Source organism: Lotus japonicus, chromosome 6, assembly GCF_012489685.1.
Source record: "Lotus japonicus ecotype B-129 chromosome 6, LjGifu_v1.2".
Lineage (NCBI taxonomy): Eukaryota > Viridiplantae > Streptophyta > Magnoliopsida > Fabales > Fabaceae > Lotus > Lotus japonicus.
In genome coordinates, this window is record NC_080046.1 from 9763856 (window position 1) to 9786144 (window position 22289).

General features: G+C 35.7%; 1 protein-coding gene and 3 long non-coding RNA genes across 15 annotated transcripts; 2 read left to right on the top strand and 2 right to left on the bottom strand.

Annotated features, from left to right (window-relative positions):
• Positions 1–7158: 7158 nt before the first annotated feature.
• On the top strand, positions 7159–11393 carry LOC130722228 (uncharacterized). 3 transcript variants are annotated; one of them, XR_009013841.1, is made up of 4 exons: positions 7159–7696; positions 7920–8137; positions 8227–9023; positions 9106–11393. It is a non-coding gene; the product is annotated as an uncharacterized LOC130722228 (long non-coding RNA). The 3 variants fall into 3 exon arrangements; XR_009013840.1 differs by having other exon boundaries at positions 7163–7696; positions 8227–9251; positions 9342–11393; XR_009013839.1 differs by having other exon boundaries at positions 7164–7696; positions 8227–9482; positions 9760–11393.
• Positions 11394–11531: 138 nt separating this feature from the next.
• LOC130722223 (uncharacterized) lies at positions 11532–16024 on the bottom strand. Of its 4 annotated transcripts, XM_057572894.1 has the most exons (5): positions 15346–16024; positions 14626–14688; positions 13489–13771; positions 12274–12641; positions 11532–12193 (listed from the first exon to the last, which is right to left on the bottom strand). In XM_057572894.1, exons 4-5 carry the CDS (start codon positions 12634–12636, stop codon positions 11690–11692), a joined length of 867 nt encoding a protein of 288 aa, XP_057428877.1. In that variant the 5' UTR covers positions 12637–12641; positions 13489–13771; positions 14626–14688; positions 15346–16024; the 3' UTR covers positions 11532–11689. The 4 variants fall into 4 exon arrangements, with proteins under 4 accessions (XP_057428877.1, XP_057428876.1, XP_057428878.1 ...); XM_057572893.1 differs by lacking the exon at positions 15346–16024 and having other exon boundaries at positions 14626–14813; XM_057572895.1 differs by lacking the exons at positions 13489–13771; positions 14626–14688; positions 15346–16024 and adding an exon at positions 12835–13435.
• Positions 16025–16028: 4 nt separating this feature from the next.
• On the top strand, positions 16029–17324 carry LOC130722229 (uncharacterized). Its single transcript, XR_009013842.1, has 2 exons — positions 16029–16311; positions 17082–17324. It is a non-coding gene; the product is annotated as an uncharacterized LOC130722229 (long non-coding RNA).
• Positions 17325–17644: 320 nt separating this feature from the next.
• Positions 17645–22186, bottom strand: LOC130722227 (uncharacterized). Of its 7 annotated transcripts, none has more exons than XR_009013833.1 (5): positions 21955–22186; positions 21675–21857; positions 19246–20221; positions 18370–19047; positions 17645–17960 (listed from the first exon to the last, which is right to left on the bottom strand). It is a non-coding gene; the product is annotated as an uncharacterized LOC130722227 (long non-coding RNA). The 7 variants fall into 7 exon arrangements; XR_009013835.1 differs by having other exon boundaries at positions 18359–19047; XR_009013838.1 differs by lacking the exon at positions 17645–17960 and having other exon boundaries at positions 17977–19047; positions 19246–19408; positions 19850–20221.
• Between the last annotated feature and the right edge of the window lie 103 nt (positions 22187–22289).

Consider the following 22289-nt stretch of genomic DNA (forward strand, 5'->3'; position numbering starts at 1 on the left):
TTAGTCTCTTCGTCAGAGTTTGGTCAACTAACAAAGATTACGTGGCTGTTAAATGTTGATGTGGCAAATGTTAGATGTTAAATTGAAATTGAAATATTTAAATTATTTTTCTTCATCTCCTCATCTTCATCATTCTTCTTCCCTTTCATCATTGTTCTTCATCTTCATCCTCCTCCTCTTTGTCTAACCCAATATAGCAGAAATATATAAACTCAAAAGCCAATTGAAAGAGGGAAAGTGCTTACATGCATGTAGTTGCAGACCAATTTCAGTGATACTATCCATTAATTCTTCAACTTTTTTTTGATCATTTGCTCCTCTCTTTGTTGGCCATACACAAATGTTATTCTCCAAGAAGATGTTTGTTGGGCACCCTCCCTCTCTTTTCATTCTTTGGTGTATTGAATCAAGAAACCCATCACCAAATGTTGGGTGGGAATCGGACCACGAACCCTAATGATAGGGCTTCACCAACATTAGCCTCTAAGTCTGACACTGTTGTTCAAAGCAGAAGACGATTCAGGTGAGGTTGAGGTTTCGTTGAGGGTGGAAGCTATAGTGAAACAAGAGATACAAGAAAACTAAATCAAGAAACCCATGACTGAATGATAGGGCTTCACCCTCATATTGAAGATGAGGAGATGAAGAATAATAATCTAAATATTTCAATTTCAATTTCAATTTTGCATCTAACATTTAAATAAATATAATTGAATTCACATTATATATAATAGATTGTGTGGCTCAACTGGCAAATGACTTTATGTTTGTCATATTCAAGGACTAGTTTGTCTAACGTTTGCCACATCAGCATTTAACTGCCACGTAATCTCCGCTAGTTGACCAAAACTAAAGGAGGGACTAACTTGGCTGACGGCTGCCACTATCACGAACAACAAGATGGATTTTTAAAATTTTGGGACGAAGTTGACAGCGAGTACACATTCAGGGACCAAAGTGAGCATTTACCCAATACTAGTTCATGGTTATTTTTTTGTCTTCTTTTTCTTTTTTATAGGTACTTGTTATTCTCAACCCCCACCCCCCTCCCCACCACCCACACACACACATCTAGTTCCACCTCCCTTACACAAGTATAATCCGAAAACATCATTGTAAACTGCGTAGGACATGCACCTTAAAGTGTGTGTTGTACGTAGTTTAAGTGTAAAATTAGGCACAAGATGTCAACAACAACAACAACAGAAACAGAAACAGATACAGAAAAAAAAATTGTTTAGCAGTTTAATTGGAAGTTCTACGTAGTTAAGAGATTATCACGTAGAAACTTAGCCAAGCATCATAAATAAGTTATGAAATTCATGAGTTAATTAGTCTGTTAAAACATAAGGTCAAGAGAATCAAACAAAAAATCTCAAGTACCTACGGAGGTTTAGCCAAGCATGGCTTCCATGATCAAATAAATTATTGAAATAAAAAGAGTTCTTCAAAAAGCTCAAAATGGTGCTAGGGTTAACTCCGGGAAAAACAGCTCAAGAAAAGTTGCTCTCAATATCTCCCAAAATTATTTTTTAGGTTTTAGAAGAGAGAGATGAACAAAATGTCCTCAAAAAATAGGTTAAAAACCGATTTTATAGTGATTTTCGTGTTCTGTCCGTTTTTGTCCTATCTGATGAAGATGATGATCCGGTGCAGTCGCGTGCACCGTAACACAATGCACCCTCACGAGTTTGAACGCCTGATCAATGGAGCGGCTACTAGGGGTGCACGAGGGATGGGTTGGGACGGGTTATAGTTGTCCCTCACCCGGCCCTAAATATTGACCGGGTAATTTTATGGACCCTAACCCGTCCTTAAACCCGAATCAACTCGATAATACTCGGGTCTAATTAAGACCGGTTCTATAAAGGACGGGACCGGGTTGACCCGAAGGACATTAAATATTTTAAAACTAAATGAAATTTTTTAAGAATGACATACAATATTTTAAAAACCTTAAGGCTCTGATTATTTGCTAAAGCATCTATCAAAATAAACACAAATTTCACTTTTGCTATTTTTCCATAGGACTAAAAGCAGAGAATAACATGCAACTTTCAGTACGGTACAAGTTTATAAAAGAAGGGATGGGGCTGGTCATATTTATCCTTCTTCATGAAAACAAAAGAAAGTGTAGAATCAGTTACGCTTACAATCTTAATTGCTACTTGGTGAGCTTTCTCAACATACACTAATTTCCATGATGTCATAACAATGGCTTAATTTGTAATGTGGACTAAATAATATTAGTTTTATTATTTTTAATTTATCTATTTGGGATGGGCCGGGTAACCCGAAGATCAACCTGAACTCGTCCCTACCCGAAGCCGGGTTTTTAATAGGACATGACTTTTAGTCCATTTTTATAAAGCGGGCCGAGAAATCGTGGCCCTAACCCGACCCTAAAGTTCCGGGCCATGACGGGTTGACGGGTCGGGCCGGGTTTTGTACACCCCTAGCGGCTACGTTGGCTTGATCAGATGTGCGGGCACACCATAAGCACCTAGACGCGCGGAACACTGGAACAGAACCAATTAAAGCAGCAAATTTCTTTTCTTTTTCCTTTTCTTTTCCTGATTTTCTCTCTCTTTCTCAAATCTTCTCCTAAAATAACAATAAAGCAAAATAAAAATAAGATAACAACTTAAAATAAACTTATCTAATCCTAAATTAAAGTAAATAAATTCTAATAATAATTAAATAGAATATAAAGCTAATTTAAATCCTAATAAAATCTAGAAAAATAATATAAAATGTAGAAAAATACTAAAACTAAATAAAAATATTAAAATGCATGAAATAGGCCTAGAGTGTCCTAAAATGATTAAAATATTTTAAATAATACATTAAAATGCATGCAAATAAACTAGGAAAATAGCTTGAAATCCCGGGTCATCACCTAGCAACAAGTGAGTTGCAGTTTGTGCAAACAACCAACACAAGGTACTTGCCATCTTCAATCTCTATGCCACACCCCTATAAATTAACCTTCACGACAATTTTGATATTTGTTGTCTGGCAAAAAAACAACACCAATTTAGGAGGAACAATTTTTTTGATTCGCCTAGAAATAACCCAAACCGTAAGTTTAAAGATCTTCAGCTCCACCATAAAACACAACGCTTTTACTGTTAAATAGTTGTTCTACTAGCTAGACCATAAAATCACATTAGTGAAAGTGTTGTGCTATTGCGCAAACAACTATTCTACTTATTAGACCATTGACCTCTCTGGAGTTTTTCATTATTGCATTGACATCCTCTTATTTTGTAAAATGCACTAACTCCCCTTCTTCATAAATCATTTATAATAGTAAAGGGGTGATGAGTGTTATAATGATACATGTTATGGGATGTCAATGCAATAATAATAAACTAACATGAGAGATTAACTTTATGTTTCCCATAAAATAAGGGTAGCTTGTACTAGTGCAACAATAAAAATCTCATAGGAGATGAGTACAATTTGACCAAAATAATATTACTTGGGACAGGCTTCCATATGCCACTTTTCTGAAGAGGCATGGGTGCCTCCCCTTTTCTAGCCATTGATTTATAATATTTTAATTGAATGGTCCGGATCAGTTGAGGAAAATAATTATGGCTTGGTCCTATGCACTATTCAAAATATATCTCTGGTCCTATTACATTTTTATATTCACGTAAATGACTGCAATGTTTATCCAATCCATTATAGACCCTATGAGTTTTGATATCTTAAAATTAGTCCTAACTATATATACACAAAACCATGGATTAAATTCATTTTATGCATCCAAAATCTGAAGGATCCATTGCTCTTCTCTCTTCTCCAAACTTACTTTCTCCTTCTCCTACGAGTGAAAATGGATTAAACCAAATGAGGATGGAGAGTGGTGGATCCAAAAGTGAGGATTGTGCATTGATGAGTTGTGGATCTAAAACTAGGGTTGTCCAAGTCAAAAAATATGTTTATGGTTTGGTGATAACAATCTCATAGATAAGTATAGTGAAAGAATAGAAAGATAATTGCATGAAACTATTCTCACTTTCTGGGTTCCATAAGTGGTAACTAGCTAGGAAAAATAATTTTATGTTGTTGTTTGTTCAATGTTTGGTGAGAATTTGTGCAAAATCTGTGTCTCCATGATGTTCCTCGTCAAGTCACGGTCCCAACAAGTCATACTAGAGCTTTGATGGTGACTCGAGGTGGCCGGAATCATCATTTTCGAAAATGACTCATTTTTAAAAGTTCCCAAAATGAAAATCTGAGGTCATAGATGGATTCAGAAGGTTGAGACGAGTCCGAAACAAGTTCCGGAATCTCAAACGGAGCCCGGACGAAGCTACACTCTCCCGCACTTGCCGGCGAGGTGGCCAGAGAGTGAGCCCACTCTCGGCCACGCGCCCCACTCGCGCTAGAGGAAGAAGGAGAGTGGCGGCCACTCTCGGCTGTGAGACACACTCGCCTGATGACGTCAGAGACGCTGACGTGGCTTGTTCTCGTGCTGACATGTGGCAGAATGTGTTTTACTTTTTTGGAAATTTTGGGTCATTTTTATCCGTTTTGGGTCCAAGAGGAGTCGATTCTAAGGTTTTCGACCGTGCCGGACGCAATGGTGTGGTTCGTTTCTTGAAAATCTTTCCAGATTTGCAAATAGGACCAGATATTGGCCTTTGAATAAACTTAAGTAATGTGTTTTTTGGAAATTTTGGGTCATTTTTATCCGTTTTGGGTCCAAGAGGAGTCGATTCTAAGGTTTTCGACCGTTCCGGACGCAATGGTGTGGTTCGTTTCTTGAAAATCTTTCCAGATTTGCAAATAGGACCAGATATTGGCCTTTGAATAAACTTAAGTAATGTGTTTTTTTAATAATTTTGGTCATTTTTATCCGTTTTGGGTCCAAGGGGAGCCGATTCTAAGGTTTTCGATCATTCCAGAGGCAACGGTGGTATTCGTTTCATGAAAATCTTTCCAAATTTGCGGATATGATTAGATCAATTCTAATATTTAAATGAATACTAGTGAATTGATGGATAATGACACTTTTAACCTAATTTAGTTATTCTAAAGTCTACGTTAAACTAGGATTATCCATTTTAATGACCTCTTAACTTAACGTTAGTTATTCCATTGACCCTTTTAAACGAATGTTAGTTATACTATTATCTCAATTAGACTAGGGTTAGTTATTCTAATGACCCTCCTAACTGAAGCTTAGTTATACTATAGTCTCAGTTAGACTAGAGTCTGTTATTCTATAGTCTCAGTTAAACTAGAGCTTGTTATTCTATAGTCTCAGTTAAACTATAGCTTAAATCAGGTTTATCTATTATAGTGGTTCTCTTAACTTAAGATTAGTCAACTTGTGTTAGCGCAAAAAAAAAGAGTCAAGGTATGAAAAAAAGGGCCATCAGCCAAACAAAATACCAACAGAATTGGCTAATGCAAAAAAGCCCAGATATGAATTTTTGGCACCAAAAAAGGAGGGGTCAGCAGCAAAAAAAACTAGCCCAAGAAAAAAAACAATCAAATCCTTATAGAAAAGTGAAGGGCCATCAGCCAAACAAAAAAAACCAACAGAATGGGCTAATGCAAAAAGGCCCAGATATGTGTTTTTTACACAAAAAAAGGAGGGGCCAGCAGATGAAAAAAAAAACTAGCCCATTTTTCTTTTTTCCGAGTTCTTTTTTCTTCTGATTTCATTTATGAGCTTTTTCTAAGGATTTTTCAATATCAAAAACATACTTTTGAGACTTTAATTCACAGTTTTTGAAATTAATAAAATCTCATTTTGATTGATTAATCTGAGTTAAAATAAATGATTAACTAACTGTTGGTTGTTATTATAAATACTCTTAATTATGTTGATAATCATAATAAGGAGGAGGGATGAAAAAATGAACTAAAGAAGATGGAGAGGAATCTTATCCTTCTCGACCACTTTAAGCATTAACTTCATGATGATTAAACTCTTTGATTTGGACCCTCGAGAGTTATGACACACCTCAGAGAACCCAATGATGAAGAGGAAACTATAGAACATTTACACTTGGACCTTGAACTAGGGTTAGTTATTTCATAGTCCTGATTAAACTATGATTATATATTCTACTAACTTTAATAACCTAAGGTTAGTTATTCAATAGTCCCTAGCTAGGGTTAGTTATTCTAGTTACACTCTTAACTTAAGGTTAGTTGTTTTAATAGTTCCGATTAAACTAGAGTATCTATTCTAATGACCATCTTGTTAGGACAGGCCACAATTATAGCATCTGTAAAGAATATTCGATCAGGATGAACCATATGGATGATCAAGATGAACCATGTGGATGATCAGGATGAACATGATGGATGTCATGATGGGTGGTCAATATGATCATGATAGATGATTAGGATGAACCCGATGGATAGCCAGGATGAAACTCATGGAGGATCAAAATTGTCACGATGGATGGTCAAAATGAAATTGATGTTAGATTATATTTATATAAAAAGGTCAAGAGTGACTTGTCAGAAAGTTGGCCATGTTGAACAACACATCGTTAGCTAATCTCGATCTTAAGTTCCTAATATTAGCTAGTTCAAGCAAGATTATTGACATGTCAAAACAACATAACCAGGCATATAAAGCTTTTAAGTTTTTAAGATTAGATATTTCGGTTAAGATCAACTTGTCGAAACAACCTGATAAAGCTTTCAAGGTTGATAAGTTACAAAGATTAGCCAACTTGACGTGTTCATACAATCAAAAGTTTAATTGGATGTATGTGTAAAGTGTAAACAAAGTTTACACTGTCGGTGCATACACATTTAATCATTCAAGTAAATAACTGATTTTATTCTACTAATAATTAAATAGAGATTAATTTTCATGCACTGACAGTGTAAATAAGTTTACACAGGTTCAATCATATCTCAATTTTTTGGCTCATAACTAATTTTAAATTTCATAATATTTAAAATAGGAAATAGAATGTTGTGATTGAATGATCGTGTAAAACCTTTTATACTGTGAGTGCATAAAAATTAACATGAACGAAATAACCTGATTTTAATTTTTGGCGCTCAAAATTTAAATTTTCCCGCCCATATTTTGTTTTTTTTGAGATTAAAAAACTGATTTTAGTCAATTGATTTTACGTGTGAACTCCTCTTTTTTTGGCTTATTTTAATCTTTATGCTCCTTTCAGAGTTCCCGCTCTTCCTTCTTTTAGTTTCCCTCTCTTTTTCATCTGTCAAAGTATTCAGGACTCAATTGGAGAAGAAAAAATAAAAAATTATAGAAATCTTATCTCTATTGTACTTGAGATTTCCTATCTCACTAATCTGTCATTTTCATCTTACTCTCTCACATTTTCACTATCTCTTTATCTCCACCTCTTCTGCATCTCCTTATCACTTTACAGTCGGATCCGGTTCCTCTCCTGCCAATCTCTCTCCGGCTTCTCACCGCACACGGCCGTTGAAGCTCATGACCGCCGTCTCCGCCAAGGACCCAAACGTCGTCGCGTCTCATCGTTCTAGCACCGCTCTCGGCGCTGGCCTGCTCACGACCGCCATATCCTTCAAAACGACTACCCCTGGTTTCCAATTTCAAATTTAGGAACACGAAACATGTAACATTGTACAAGAGGAATGCAGATTGTCTTGGCATTTTAGATTTTTTGTGGTTGTACCAGAGGACATGACTAGATGAAGAGTAGTACCTCGCACGGTGAGTTCAATCTCCTACCTTCCGCTCTTATGTTCAATTTTTAATTTTACTTCCTCTGTTATTCATCTCTTTCTCATTTGGCTTACCATTTGTCAGGAAAACAAAATTCTGTGCATATGCTAAACTAGCCATTAAAAAAATTGACTTTGATATGAGGGTTTTTTTTTGGATGATTGGTCTATCTTGGCTTAGAAACTGATTTTTGGTGATTTGTTTTCTGCAGCAAAAAGGGTTTTCTGTGATACTTTCAGACATGTCCATCGGTTTCTGGAATCACAATTGGCAGTGCTGCTTCTTCTGTTCAAGCTTCAGCTGATGATGATGATGATTATATTCGGGAGGAGCAAAGTGTTGATGATCCATCCGGTTCAAATGATAAGGGAGTCTTGCAAGTTGGAGGGAACCTTATTATAAAGATTTTGGAGAGTGAAGATTCCAAAGGTGGTTCATTTTTCTCAAGACTAGTTTTATTCCAGCTGATTTGGTTGCGTAATGTGTTTATTTAATCTCTTTGAAATCTTCTGCTGCAGAAATCAGTCAGATTTGTAAACCATTATTTAGAAAGTCATCATAGCTGAGGCCTAAAGCCACAAGACCTTCCTCAAGAGAGATCTATTTGATATGTCATGGTTTAAAGCCAGACGCAAAGACATAGGTTGTTTTATACGATATTCTTTGTCTGGGTGAACATTAGGGATGAACAGCATACAAAACTCACCTTCTCCTTTATTTTTTTATGTTCATTTTCATTACTATATTTGTGCTTGATTTTGTTAAAAGGGTGTTCTACTTTTGGGCTCTACTATGGTCATGGGATATTTTCTATTCTTAATTTAATTATAATAAACTACTTTTAAGATCAGTCGGGGACCATATAAGAGACTATCAATTTTTTTACCTTGTGCTCAAACTGGATTTTCTAATATTTTTGTTATGATCTTATGTTCCTGATTTAATTTATACCATTTTAAACTTAAATTAGCAGGATCTGTTGCAACAATGGGTAAGAACCATTTGTGAGTTTAGTGACATAATTTGATTGTCACCTTGGTTTCAATTGTGCATGACATTCATTTGTTTCTTGCCTTGTTTACTTTGTGTTTTCCTGAATGATTTTCTTGTTTGCTGTCTGACAAGTTTTTAGTTTCAGGCACACTAGTTGTTCAATAAAATAGGATAAATGTGCGAAAACAAGAATCATGAAGGTGAAAGAGCAACCCGTTTTAGGCTGAGTAGCACCTTATTGAATCGCACCTCCAATATTTTGTTCATTGTGAGAGGTCCATTTGAAAAATCTGGGAATTTTTACATTATTCCTTCGATTTGGGTGCCTCTCTCTATCTCTCTCTGTCGAGTTCTCCAATTTCTTTGTTTATCATCACTAATTCCTTTGTTTATGTTCTGCATAGTGAGATTAATTGATTGCTTTAAAGAAGTCAATTTATGAGACTGGGCATTCAAGGGAGTTTGAGTGATTTGGTTACCGAGGTATATGGACTATGTAGTGGATTATCTTTCACAAATCGTACCGACTGTCTAGCGCAAGTTGATCCAGGTTTCTCCTTCCTCGACCTTTCACATTTTTTTATGTGAATTTAATTTACATTATGAATTCTTTATTGATTTGGGTTTGTGGAAAGTTCAGGACTTTCATGTTTTAACCATGTGATGTGACCAATTGCAATGAGTAATGTTCAAAATCACTCTTTGTCATCAAATGTTGGCACATCAAATTTGCGATTGAAATTTAAGAAACGTGAACTTTACTACGTAATGCATCCAAATGGTAAAGCTCTTAATTCATTGTTGATTTTTCTTTGGCCATTCTCATGATTTGGTACTGTTAAATTGTGCTATTAACTTTTGGATTTTCTATAGTGATTGTGCATGTTTTGTCTTTATCTACTTTCTTCTTTCATCTGTTTGTTGGCTACTTAGATATATGACATACTCCTCTTTTCTCAGAATCAATTAATTTCCACACATGCGCATAGTGTGCTACTTGTTTCTAATTTTGTTTCATTGACTCCATGTTCTGTGGTGCTAAAATTAACTTGTGGCAGTTTGTAGGAGGAAAAAGGGTGGATGGTTTCGTGTCTGAGATCATTTGGTCATGCTAATATTAACTGTTTAATAGGGAGGATAAAGGATAAATTGTAATGTTGTTTGGAATGAAGGAGGATAAATTGTAATGAAGGAGATTGACATCTGGTATTGATTGTATTTGTTTAGATTTGGTAAAGTGGCCAGAAATTTCCTTTAGATCAGAAAAGTAGAAATGAAAGGTAGAGTGGATCGTCCACATTCACTGAGTGCATGTTTGTAAATTTAAAAGATTTTCTCATTTGGGGGTTAAATGATTCTGGAAGAAGCTATTAGAAGTAATTCTTACATAGGGAAAAATGATCATGAGAGAGTTAAAGTAGATCCAAACATGGTGAAAATTAGCTATATGTATTACAGAGGAAAACATTTTGAGGATTGACCGATAAAATTAAATTATCGCCTGATAATCCCAATACAAGCAACCAGGAAACTCTATAAATGTCTATACCAGCTTTTTCATTTCTAAGTATCTAGGAGAATTAAATTTAGTAGGTATACGCATAATGTACAATATTGTTTTAATTGCACTAACAGTACAAAAAAGAAGAAATTGTTTGTTATGGAATACTGGCTTAACTTTTCCTTCAATGATTTTCATAATAAAGTACAAAAAAAATGTGGATTCCATACATTAATTCATTTGTGGGGCACTATGATCTATTTGACTATAGTATAAGGATCCATCTCACACATAACATTACATGTGCACATTTCATATTAGATGATTTAGTTTCTAGCTTACTTTTTAATATTATCAGTGTTACTTTTTAATGGCTTACTTCATTTTTGAGTCACTTGGTATTCCAGTTCTACTGAGCTAGGTGTATATAACTTTGCTGTTTTTCACTGTTTCATGGTGCAGAAATTAGACCTAACACAACTAAGCCTTTGGATTCTGAGTGTTTTTCCTCAAAAACTTGTGCTTCCTAGCCAATTATATTTGCTTCATTTTTTTTATTCTCAACTAATTGGATCAATTGCATGATTTAGTGAAGTTACAACCCTGATTATTTGTTCCAGCCTTGGAACCACCTCGAAAAATGAATTTTGTCACTGACATTCCTCCAGTCAGTGTTGAGAAAAATATTTTTTTCTTCTCTTTTGATGCCAATCCTATCTCTATGTAAAACCTTTAATATAAAATTTTGTTTCTAATACACTACTATCATGTTTTTATATTGATGTCCTGTTCCTTTTTCATCTACCATAGGTGCTAGTCATTTACTCAAGCATCTCTATGCAAATTAGAAGGTCGACAGTTTCATAATCCATTATTTTTGCTACTCATAATAATTATGTTCTTTGAAAATTTGTTCGATTTCCACATTTTGAGTAGCTTTTTCTCCTTTGAGGCTAAGAGTGTGTTTGGATGGAGGATTGTAAAAATCCAATGGATTTTAAATGCTAGGGAATTCAATCAATTGAATTCCCTTGATTTTCAAATTCCCTTGTTTGGATAAGGTGATGCAATTCCCTCAATTGAAAATTCCTTGTTTGGGTAATGTAATTAAATTTCCTTTATCTTATTTTTTTAATCTAATTAATATTATTTGAATAATTATAATAAAAAAACTTAACTTAAAATCAGCCCATAATTTTATAATATGCCCAAACCCCCTGAATTGACTCAAAAATCTGAAATTAGTTGGATCACAACAGTGGCATGATGAAAAGTTGGAAACACTATGTTTTTAACAAGTGCGAACATCAATCCAAACAAACATTCATCGAGATATCACATTTTCTATTATTTAAATTTCAAACTGTGTTTATAACAAGTGCTAACATCAATCCAAATGAAAAATAAATAAAACAAAGTCTCAACAGTGGCATAATGAAAAGTTGGAAACACTACAAATGAGTCCATAAACTATAGCAAATCACGAATCAGTGCATAAAAGCTAAGATGTAATCTTTCTTTCTCTCCATGGGAAGAGCTTTCAAAATCTCCAACTTATTTGGATTTTCTGAAAGCCAATCCACTGCTTTTATCCATTGAGTGGCATTAAGGTCCGGAATGTTCTTTAGCTCATCCATCACATCATGAACCACTTCTTGGACATTTTTCACCCCTTTTCTAGTTGCTTGCACAAATTCACTCAATGACTCAGTCACTTTATTCATTGAAGTAATTATCCCATTCTTCTCTCCACTTTTTCCCTTTTTGAATTCCATTGGTTGTTTGCTTTTCCTTGTTGTAGAGCTTTGTTCATCAGCATCAATATCCACAATATAAGCTCCATCCTCATTTGCTTCTTTGCTCATGATGTCATCTGCATCCAAGGATGTCTCCGCTCCAATTCCTGTTGCTCTATCTTTAGCACACAAGTCTACAATGTCATCCCAATTAGCAATCACCTTAAATCTAAACCTCTTAGCGTCATTTTGTGACTACAAAGAAAATAGGCAGCATATTAATACTAACACAAACACTAATTTAATTAAATAGTAATAACATTAAAAATGATTACCTTGACATACTCATTCCATGCATCTTCATTTGTAACAGAAATCATATATTTGGTTCCATCCCAATCAAAACCACTTTGACTAAGGATGTCACTAACAATGCCATACCATGATCTCCACAGCTTGATGTGGTTTTTAACATTCTCTCCAATAAGTTGCAAATTGAAGCGTGAAGACAACATTTGAGCCGCAGTGTTATATGCCACTGCTTTCCATGCACCATCACTCTTGTTTCCCATGCTTCTTTGATCTCTAAGTATATCAGCAAGTGCACGGTCCATCTCCAAGTTCCAAGTAAAGTAAGCTCTGCTATCATCTTTCTTATCCTCATTACTAGCTTCCGCCATTTTCCTTTTTCCCCTCATCTCTCCTTCAAACATAAACAAACATTAGACAATTACTAATAACCAGAAGAATTTTGATATACATCCACAGAACTAAACAAAGATAATAGCAGCAAAATGAGCTTCTATGATTGAATACATCATGTGCAGAAATCATAAGTGATTATGATCCTGATTGCTGTTACAGTTTATGGTAGATTAAAATTGGATTGAACTCACATATCAGAACTCATTTTAAAAGCCTGTGATGATCAAAGTGCTTTTACTTCTTGCTTTTACCCCTATGATCTTTATACTCTGGTGAAAATGTGAGACAAGATTGAACTTCAAGTGATTCAACTACCCTTCTCAGTCCAATTACTAGATCCAGTTATTGTCTATTTGGAAATCAATACTGCATGTCATGTGCCCACACCAGAAAATAATCACTTTAGTGTGTCATATTTTTCAGTGTGTTTAGAACCTCACATAATCACTTTAGATGGAAAAAGTGATTATAAAAGGTTAAGCACGAATCTCTAAGTAAAGTGGATCCATTTTATGATATACTATCATAGACAGGATATGTCCCTTTCTCTATAAAATCTAACAAAGTTCCTTCCAAATCCAATTGCAGTCCACATTTACTTGGCCCCACATCAACCCACTAGTTTTCTCAGCTTAATTCTCAAGCAACGGATATAAATTAAGAAAAAACAAAGAAACTAAAACACACTGAATTAATCTAGTATATATAATTTTCTCAGAATCAGTTTGAAATACTTAAGAAAATACAGTAGTAAAATAGAAACACTTGAACCTAATTGAAGTGTCCACAGCAAACAGATCAAATAACAAAAAGATGATGAATATCCTCAAGTTATAAAATATTACCCGGCAACCAACAAGTCGATATAGCAAATGTTCCAATAGCTCCTCACTTTCGGTTCCTCTAAACAGACGATTAAGGAAATTGCTTCTCTCCAATTCCCAATTTCGGGACGGTTCCTTAACAAAATGCATCTCATGATACCAAGCTACTACACCTAAAAGCATAGCAATGACACTAGCAACAATGAATGCTATTTGCTCCTGCAATTTTGCCTCTTCTTCTTCATTTCTTTTACGTTTTCGTAAAAGAACTGAAGTGTCAACTACTCTAAGATCCATTTGTTAACTAAAAAAAAATATAATAAAACATCAATATTGCATGACACTATAAAGAAAATAGGAAGTAAGAGAAGCTAACTCAATCAGATTCAAAATCAGCTAGTTTAAACATAAAAATGGATAAGATGTGAATAAAAAGGACAAGGGATGCGTACAAGCTCACTAAGAAAATGAAAAGAGTCAAGTTAAAACATTCTCTAAATAGTAGCGTGGAGCTTTCAGTTAGATTCATTAAAATAAAAATAAAAAAAGACTAAGTAAGCATTGAGTTTTTTCCTCTTGTCTTAGTTTTCCATTATGGATGAGTGATTTCTAACATGTTTCAATAAATTTCTCTTTTCTCATAGACAATATGGAAGCTACTCATGAAAAAGCTTTCCCCCTCATCCATTGACCAAATGAAATAAACATATATATGTGTTTGGTTTTATGATGAAATGTTCTAAAATCAATTCAGACTATAAGCTGCAATTCTTATCTCTGTGCAGATTCTTCACATGGATTTTTTTATAATTTTCAAAGGTTTAAGTTTGACTTAGGATAACATTTGCAAGCAAGTTGTGTGTCCAATGAATTGGGTATGTTACAGTTGGGTGATTTATGAAGGGCTTTAGGCTGACGTAAATTTAGAAATAAAAAAGAAAATTAATTCGGTTGTTTGACGGTACATGTTTCCGCTCCTACAAAGGGCTCAAAATTAGGTAGTTCTAGAGAGCAAGACAATATAGCAGCAGCAATGAACGTCTGAAGTGTAGTGAAAAGTTCTTTCTATCCTAATATGTCCATGGTTGTTTTGAAATAAAACTCACTACAAATATTAAAATCACAGGCTTGACTATAAGATGAAATGAATAACTTTACCTTCTTCTTTCTGCACTTCTTGGCAGAAGCAGAGTTGCTAGTGTATCCACTTATAGCAGTAGCCTGAAATATTTTTCCGATCATCAAGGATTAGCAAAAAACAGTGACAATAAACACAAATCAAATCACTGTCATGACAACTTGAATAATGCTTGAGGAATGCAATGCACCTTATTATATATAACACACATCATGTTATTGCTACTTGCTATAAAAATACTCTTTATTCATCAAACTCCTTCTCTGCATAATGGGTTTTTGTCCCTTTGTTTCTCCCCAAAACCATCCTAATCTAGAAATACACCTACAAAAGCATACCATCACCATGGAAGGACCAAAGAAATTCCAAAAGGGTGGTTGGAAATCAAGGTGGGTCAAGGCCAAGAGCAACAGAGGATTAAAGTACCTTTGATTTACACATGAATTGAGGCCTAGCTAGTCAATTTTCAGATTCAGTTTGAGCAATTCTTATGTAACTCTAATTATTGTTTTGGTAAAAAAATAGAAACTATTGCCTTCCTCACCTAGTTCATCTGCTTCTGAACCAGGCACAAAATGGAGAAAAAAAACATCACAAACCCAGTACTAGCATCAACGAACAAAACTCAAGACAAGAACAAAACAGATATTTTCAACTCCAAAAACAAAATCAAATCGAAAAAACAACAACAACCACAACAACAATACTGCAAAATTTGTGAAAGAATCAAGAGATTTTACCTGAATCAAGAGGGAAGAAAGAGCCACTCCATGACTCGGGAGAGCAAGAACGAGAGAGCGAGATTGCAGAGAGAGTGAGATCGGGATTTGCAGAGAGAGTGAGATCGGGAGAGCGAGAACGAGAGAACGAGATCGCGAGAGGGTGAGATCGGGAGTGAGAACGAGATCGAAAGAGCGAGATTGCAGAGAGTGAGATTGGGAGCGAGAACGAGAGAGTGAGAGACACGAGCAGTGAGGGATTTTCCAATTACTTCCAATTTTGAGGGTATTTTGATTACCCTATAATCCCTTCATTAAATTACCTCTTTTAATTACCAGTATTTTCACAATTCCACAAATAGACATCCAAACTAGGTATTTCAATTTAAAGGATTTAAAATACCCTCTAGAATTACATTCCCCCCAAAAATCACCCCATCCAAACACAACCTAAGGGCTTTGAACTAGCTGCTTTCTAGTGTGGAAATCTTTAAGGTGGGATGAATTTGAACCTTTAGAAACAGGCATACCATGAAATTTTGTCCATTATGTCATGTGTTACACTTTATGTCATGTGTTACACGAAACTAGTCTGGTTGATGTCACTACTACCTATCATGTTGTTAGTCATTCTTATGAATAAACTATGTCACACGCTACACGAGAAATCATCACTTTATGTTATGCGTTATACGAGATAATAACTTTATTTCATGCATTATGCGAGACATTATCGCTTAATGTCACACGCCACACGAGATATCACACTTTATGTCACGCATTTTATGAGACATCACCACTTTATATCATGCGTTGCACGAGATATCATTGCTTTATGTCATGCGTTGCACGTGACATCATCGCTTTATGTCACACGTTTCTGTAACTAGTAGGGAGCAAAATGCTAGTTTACGCCATTTCCATCTATATCGGCTTTTGTTGCACCTGAAGAATGCTTAGAATCCGGAAACCAGAGAGCACTCTTGGGTTGCATGTTTTCTCCCTTTTCCCCTTTGTGTTTTTCTTCAATTCTATATGTTATGTTATTTTCCTTCTTGAGATTTTGTTTGCCTTGTGTCTTTATCTAGTGGTTGGTTTCATCATTCAGCATACAGATCGAGATGGGTAGTGATTGAATGTTACTTTCCTCTTTACTAATGGTTCAAGATGAAATTTACTTTCCTCTTCATGATGCATATTATCTTTATATTCACACGCTTTACATGCACTTTAACTTTATGGTCACACGTTTCACGATGTATTTTAACTTTATGTCAACACGCAACACGATGTCATCATCTTTATGTCAATGTGTCTCACAATGTACATGCACTTCAACTTTATGTCGACACGCTTCCTAATGCCCTTCAACTATATGTCATTGTGCACAATCACTTCATATTCACACACTTAATAATGCACTTCAACACATCCTCTCACATGTTTCGATGGACCTCATCCCAACTCTTCTATATTCATACGCCACCTCTGATTGCTGAGATTTGGTTTTTTACAAGTTGTATGTGATCGAAGAACCCCGTGGTCATAAATTTGGTACAACAAATAAACATGTGTAAAGCTCACTCATTCTGAATGTTGGCTTATGAGATTGTCTTTCTATTGCCAGAATGAAACCTTGATAGCAATTAAAGCTCCACATGGAACCCGATGAATTGTAAATTGAGAGTGCATGAAGAATTGTACACAAGTTTTAATATTGCATAGTTCCTGATCAGTTCTGTTTTTTTTTTGTGCAGAAATATTGGCACCCTTAAAGATGAATTAGACCAAAAGATTACACACCAGTATGCAAAGCCAAATTAAGGGAGAACTGATGTGCGCTTTGAAGACTTCTGACCTCTTCTTAGTTGCTTTGTGAAATTTTTTTCATTACTTCAGCTTGCTGAACTGTATGGACTAGAGTTTCCCTGTATTTTTTATTGGTGCAATTTATTTGTATTATGCATTCTTCATAAATGGATTGTGGCCCTTGCACCTAATCCTGAGTGTTCGTTTTAATTTTGGCCCTTGCAACATCCAACGCTCACAATTATCATCTATCATCTATGCTCCATAAAAAGTTATAATGGCTTTGATGAATCAATCTATCATTCTTTTTATCATGATGCTAGAAGAGAAAAAAGCAAACACATGCATATGATTTACGCGTTTGGTGGTATCGTACAGACAGGTTCAATCCTAGCACATATTAAAAGTATCCTAGTACATTTAGCTATCACCCTGCCTTACAAACATAAACTAATAATTGTACGGTGTGTCGGTGCACAGCTACTCATACTTTCCCACGTACCACCATGAATTGTTCCATCACCATTAATATTATTGACTGCTTATTTCTTTTTATTTGAAAACAAGGAAACTTGTTAACATTGAACATGTTATTGGAATTTATATACAACTGCACATGACATTGCAAGCAATGTTCTTCGATATTGAGTACCATCACAAATTTATGAGACAAGACAATAACGGTGCAATTGGATATTATCTAGTGCTGCCTAGTGCTGATATTATCTACTTCAAAGTTGAAACTTTAGTTGCTTTGGTGGAAATTCTTCACACTTGAGTTTGTAATTCTAGTCACCACTATGCTTCAATCACAAATGGGTTCCTACCTGTATATAGCACAAATTTATAGTTTCAGATTCAATATTAACCAATTCCAAGGCTAACTAAAGAGTTTTTTTAATAACACCAATGCTACTTCTACAAAAGCCAGTTCCAATAACCAGTTCTACAAAAGTTTCTGCTTCCGCCATAAAAAGATGTCATAAAGAGAGACCAGAGATGCAAATAGTCAAGGTAGAGCTCCTAATCACAATAAAGCTGCTGAAATTTCAAAAAGGAAACATCAACGTGAAGCCGTTGATGCTATTCTTTACTCATCTTTGATATCTAGTGTTGATATCTACTCCCTAGGCTATAGTGCTGCATCTGTCCTTATAATTCAAAAAGTAATAAAGGTCAAGTCTAATTTATATTCTAACAATAAATTCACATAAAAAGGTGTTACTTGGAACTGACAGAAGTGAAGGAATTGTGCCGCCTGAGCATGTAGATTTGGATCTGGTTAAAATTGATTAACCACTGGATTTTCAGTTTTTCCTGGCTTGCACCGTTGTTGACCGATTTATGACAAGGACCAAACCGGCAGAGGCGTGTGTGGCTCAAGCCCGAGAGTGGCCTCCACTCTCTTTCTTCCTCCAGCGCGAGTGAAGCGCGTGGCTGAGAGTTGGCTCACTCTCCGGCTACCTTGCCGGCAAGTGGGGGAGAGTGTCGTTCCGTCTGGGCTCCGTTTGAGATTCTGAAACCCAATCCGAACTCATCTCAGCGTTCTGAATTCATCTAGTAAAAATCTCACCCTCTTACAGAAAAAGAAAAATAGAGTAACCCATTTCTTCAGCAATTGATATGTTGAAGCTAATTGTAAAAACTAAAAACCATGCCTGGTAAGGGATCCCGCCTGGTAAACAGGTGATTCAACCACTTCACCAGTTTGGGTTTAAAAAATTCAGATCCTGATTGCCATGGCTTGTAGCTGAAAACCAAATTAGCAAATCTGAGCTTTCTCTTAGATATGGAGTCAATGGCATGGATTGTAAGTCTTGTGCATCACAATGGTGGCAATGTCCCTAAACTGACAAGACAACAATGACTCCCTCTCTCTTTACAAGCAACTTGAAGCTCCCCTTCCTTCAAAATCTGAAACCACAAATCATTTTACACACTGACACACATGCCCACAGACGAAAGAGAAAATTATTAAATCATTAAATCAATCCCTAAAAAAGACAGCACTGGTCATATTAATCCCTAAAGATGAAGCAATAAGCACTATATCAATTAGCAATTTAAAGCTAGCTGCTAAATGTCAGCAATTAATTAAATCAGAAACACTACTTGTTGTAGAGATTATCAAAGCTCATGAGGAATCTGCTTGGTAACAGCTTCAGAAGCTAAAAAGGCATAGTACTTTTCCGCTAGTTTCTTTACCAATTTCTTGTTTTTGTTTATCTTTCAAGGCTTCAACATCCATCCAGTGGTCTAGCCCTTTCTTGTCAGCCTGCATACGGAAGAGTAAAGCAATTGAAATTAACCCAGCAAATAGGGAAAGGAAACACTTCAATAGTAGTTGTCAAAAATTGTCCAAAGCACACGAATAAAATTGACACGGCCGTGTGCGGTGAGACGCCGGAGAGAGAGATTGGCAGGAGAGGAAACAGATCCGACTGTAAAGTGATAAGGAGATGCAGAAGAGGTGGAGATAAAGAGATAGTGAAAATGTGAGAGAGTAAGATGAAAAGGACAGATTAGTGAGATAAGAAATCTCAAGTACGATAGAGATAAGATTTCTATAATTTTTTATTTTTTCTTCTCCAATTGAGTCCTGAATACTTTGACAGATGAAAAAGAGAGGGAAACTAAAAGAAGGAAGAGCAGGAACTCTGAAAGGAGCATAAAGATTAAAATAAGCCAAAAAAGCGGCTGCTGCATATCCAGTCACCAGATTTCCATCCAGGTCTTCCTCCGCCGCCGCCACCAAAGCCGCCTCTTGAGCGCAAGATGTCGCTGCTGAAGCCTCCAACTAAGTCATCCTTGAATGCACCACATTTGAAGCAGCTTGAGCGGCTAGCAAAGTTGTGTGCACCACAGTTAGCAGCAGCACAGTACCAGTCACCGGGGCAAACATCTGAACCGCTCAACCCAAATGAAGACCCTCCTCTAATTCCACCTCCAAATGCCCCAAAATCGATCCTGTCTCCATATTTGGAGTCCCCACATTGCTGGCATGAATCTCTCCTCTGAAAGTTCAGGTGCTGGCAGGACCTGCAGTTCCAATCTCCGGGCCTGCTCATGTTTGCTTCTTTGCAAATTACTGTTGCATTCACCAAAATTTCATTAGAAGACTATAAAAATGATGAAACAGGTATCAAGTATTAATAAATTGTCACTATGATGACATATCATTATTTTAAAGAAACTAAATTTTCTGTTAAGCAAAGTACTTGTGCCATATTATCATTTACATGCACAAGTGTTTGATAATGGTAGTAGACACTAGCTTGCTAGGTAGCATTCTGCTTATTATAATGCAGGAAACAAAAGAAGCTTAGTTATGGATTAACTTCTCTGAAATAGGTAAGCTTATGACATAAGGAACCATGGTACTCGGATTATACATAGGCACATTGCTTTAATAGTTGTACTTGAAGTTTTGCACAAATCAATAATATAATAAGAGTCAGCTTTGGTATGTATGGCTGACGGTGACATTACTTGGAAATAACGGTAAAATCAGATCAAATAAAAATTACAAAAATTCTTAAGACAGGCCAAAACAATGCCAATGGCAAGTGATGCTGAAATTTCAATCAAAAAACTATGAAAATATTAATCAGAAGAAACTGAAAAGCCTACTCAATGTCTCCTAATAAAGTGTAAGAAGTAATAACATTAGAGTTTCTAACTGACTCTTAAAGACACTTTACTTTGTAACAGACTCGTAAAGACACTTCACTTTGTAACAGACTCATAAAAACACTTTGAGCAAGATTAAAAGCAAGAAACATAACTGACAATAAGCAATTACTTCTAACAGTTATTGGCAAGTATCCAAATAAGTAATATCATTCATGACTTATCAACAAATCAATTAAGGAAATATATACGATTGAAAGAAAAGTAATTTTGTTTTCAAGGTAGGAGAAAACAAAAGCAATATTTTCTTTAATGAAACAATAAAAAAATTGAATATGTTTTGGGATGAAGTGGTAAGAAATTCAACACATAAATGACTACCTTTTATAAGCTTGTAAACTATATTTTAGTGGCCATGATCATCTTCACAACCTTACCGATTCCTAACAGTGAAGAAAAGATTCAGCTAAATACAAATGCATTAATATCATAGTAGTATAGTAAAGAATATAATCAAAGCTAAATTGCCCAGCCTTCATCCCATTATAGATTGATTATAAATTATATGTTCTTAAAGATGCGTCTCCATAACTCTACCGAACATAGCAACAAAAACCCCACAGAATATTTCGGGTTTCCCTCATGGTGGACCCCGTCAGAACAAATATGGGAAACTTTAAAATTGCAATGAAGACAGAAGAAAAAAACAATGAGTTAGGAAAAAGCTATTTGCAGAGTCAATTTATGAAAGTCCTTCCTGCAAACACCCACATCACAGATTAAATTAACACACTTATACATTCAGGATTGTCTGTTTGCCATTTTGTATGCATATAATACCAAAAGAGGAGACATGAAAAATGAAACATCAATAAATGACATAGCATATGCAATAGTCAATTGAAACAAACCTCATATTGAGGTATTTGGAAGAAGCTCAGAACCACTATCAGGCACAAATCTATGCTCTCCTCTCTCAGTTTTGATAGTATAGTATTGCCTCAGCCCTCAAGTCAGCAACACCTCGACACACCTCTGATCCAAAGTTGTTCCCCTCTTCCCCAATCATTTCGTAAGCCTTTGTTTACCTGTCACTGCCATGAAATATGGAATAATGAGTAGAGAAAATAAAGAAAAAAGAAATAGATAGATCAACGGGAAAATGGAGAAGTCAAATCTATGATACTTAACTCCAATGATACTTAACTCCATAAGTATCTCGAGGTTAAAATGAAGAGACATTTCTTCCCTAGCACCATCCTTTCAAAGGCCAACAACAGCAAAAGCAAAACCTCACAGAAGTCATCTGCACCCATTTCGGGTTTCCCTCGCAGACCCTATCATCATCTCCTCAAGTCAGCAACACCTCGGCGCACCTCCAATCACTTTTATCCACCACACCTCAATCGGCAAGGACCCATCCCTGTTAAAGGAAGAACGGTTCAATTGCAGTGTGAGATTTCAGGCAACATTGGTCTTAGGAAGAAGAAGAGATAGGTCCCTAAAACAGAAAAATAGGCCCGTGA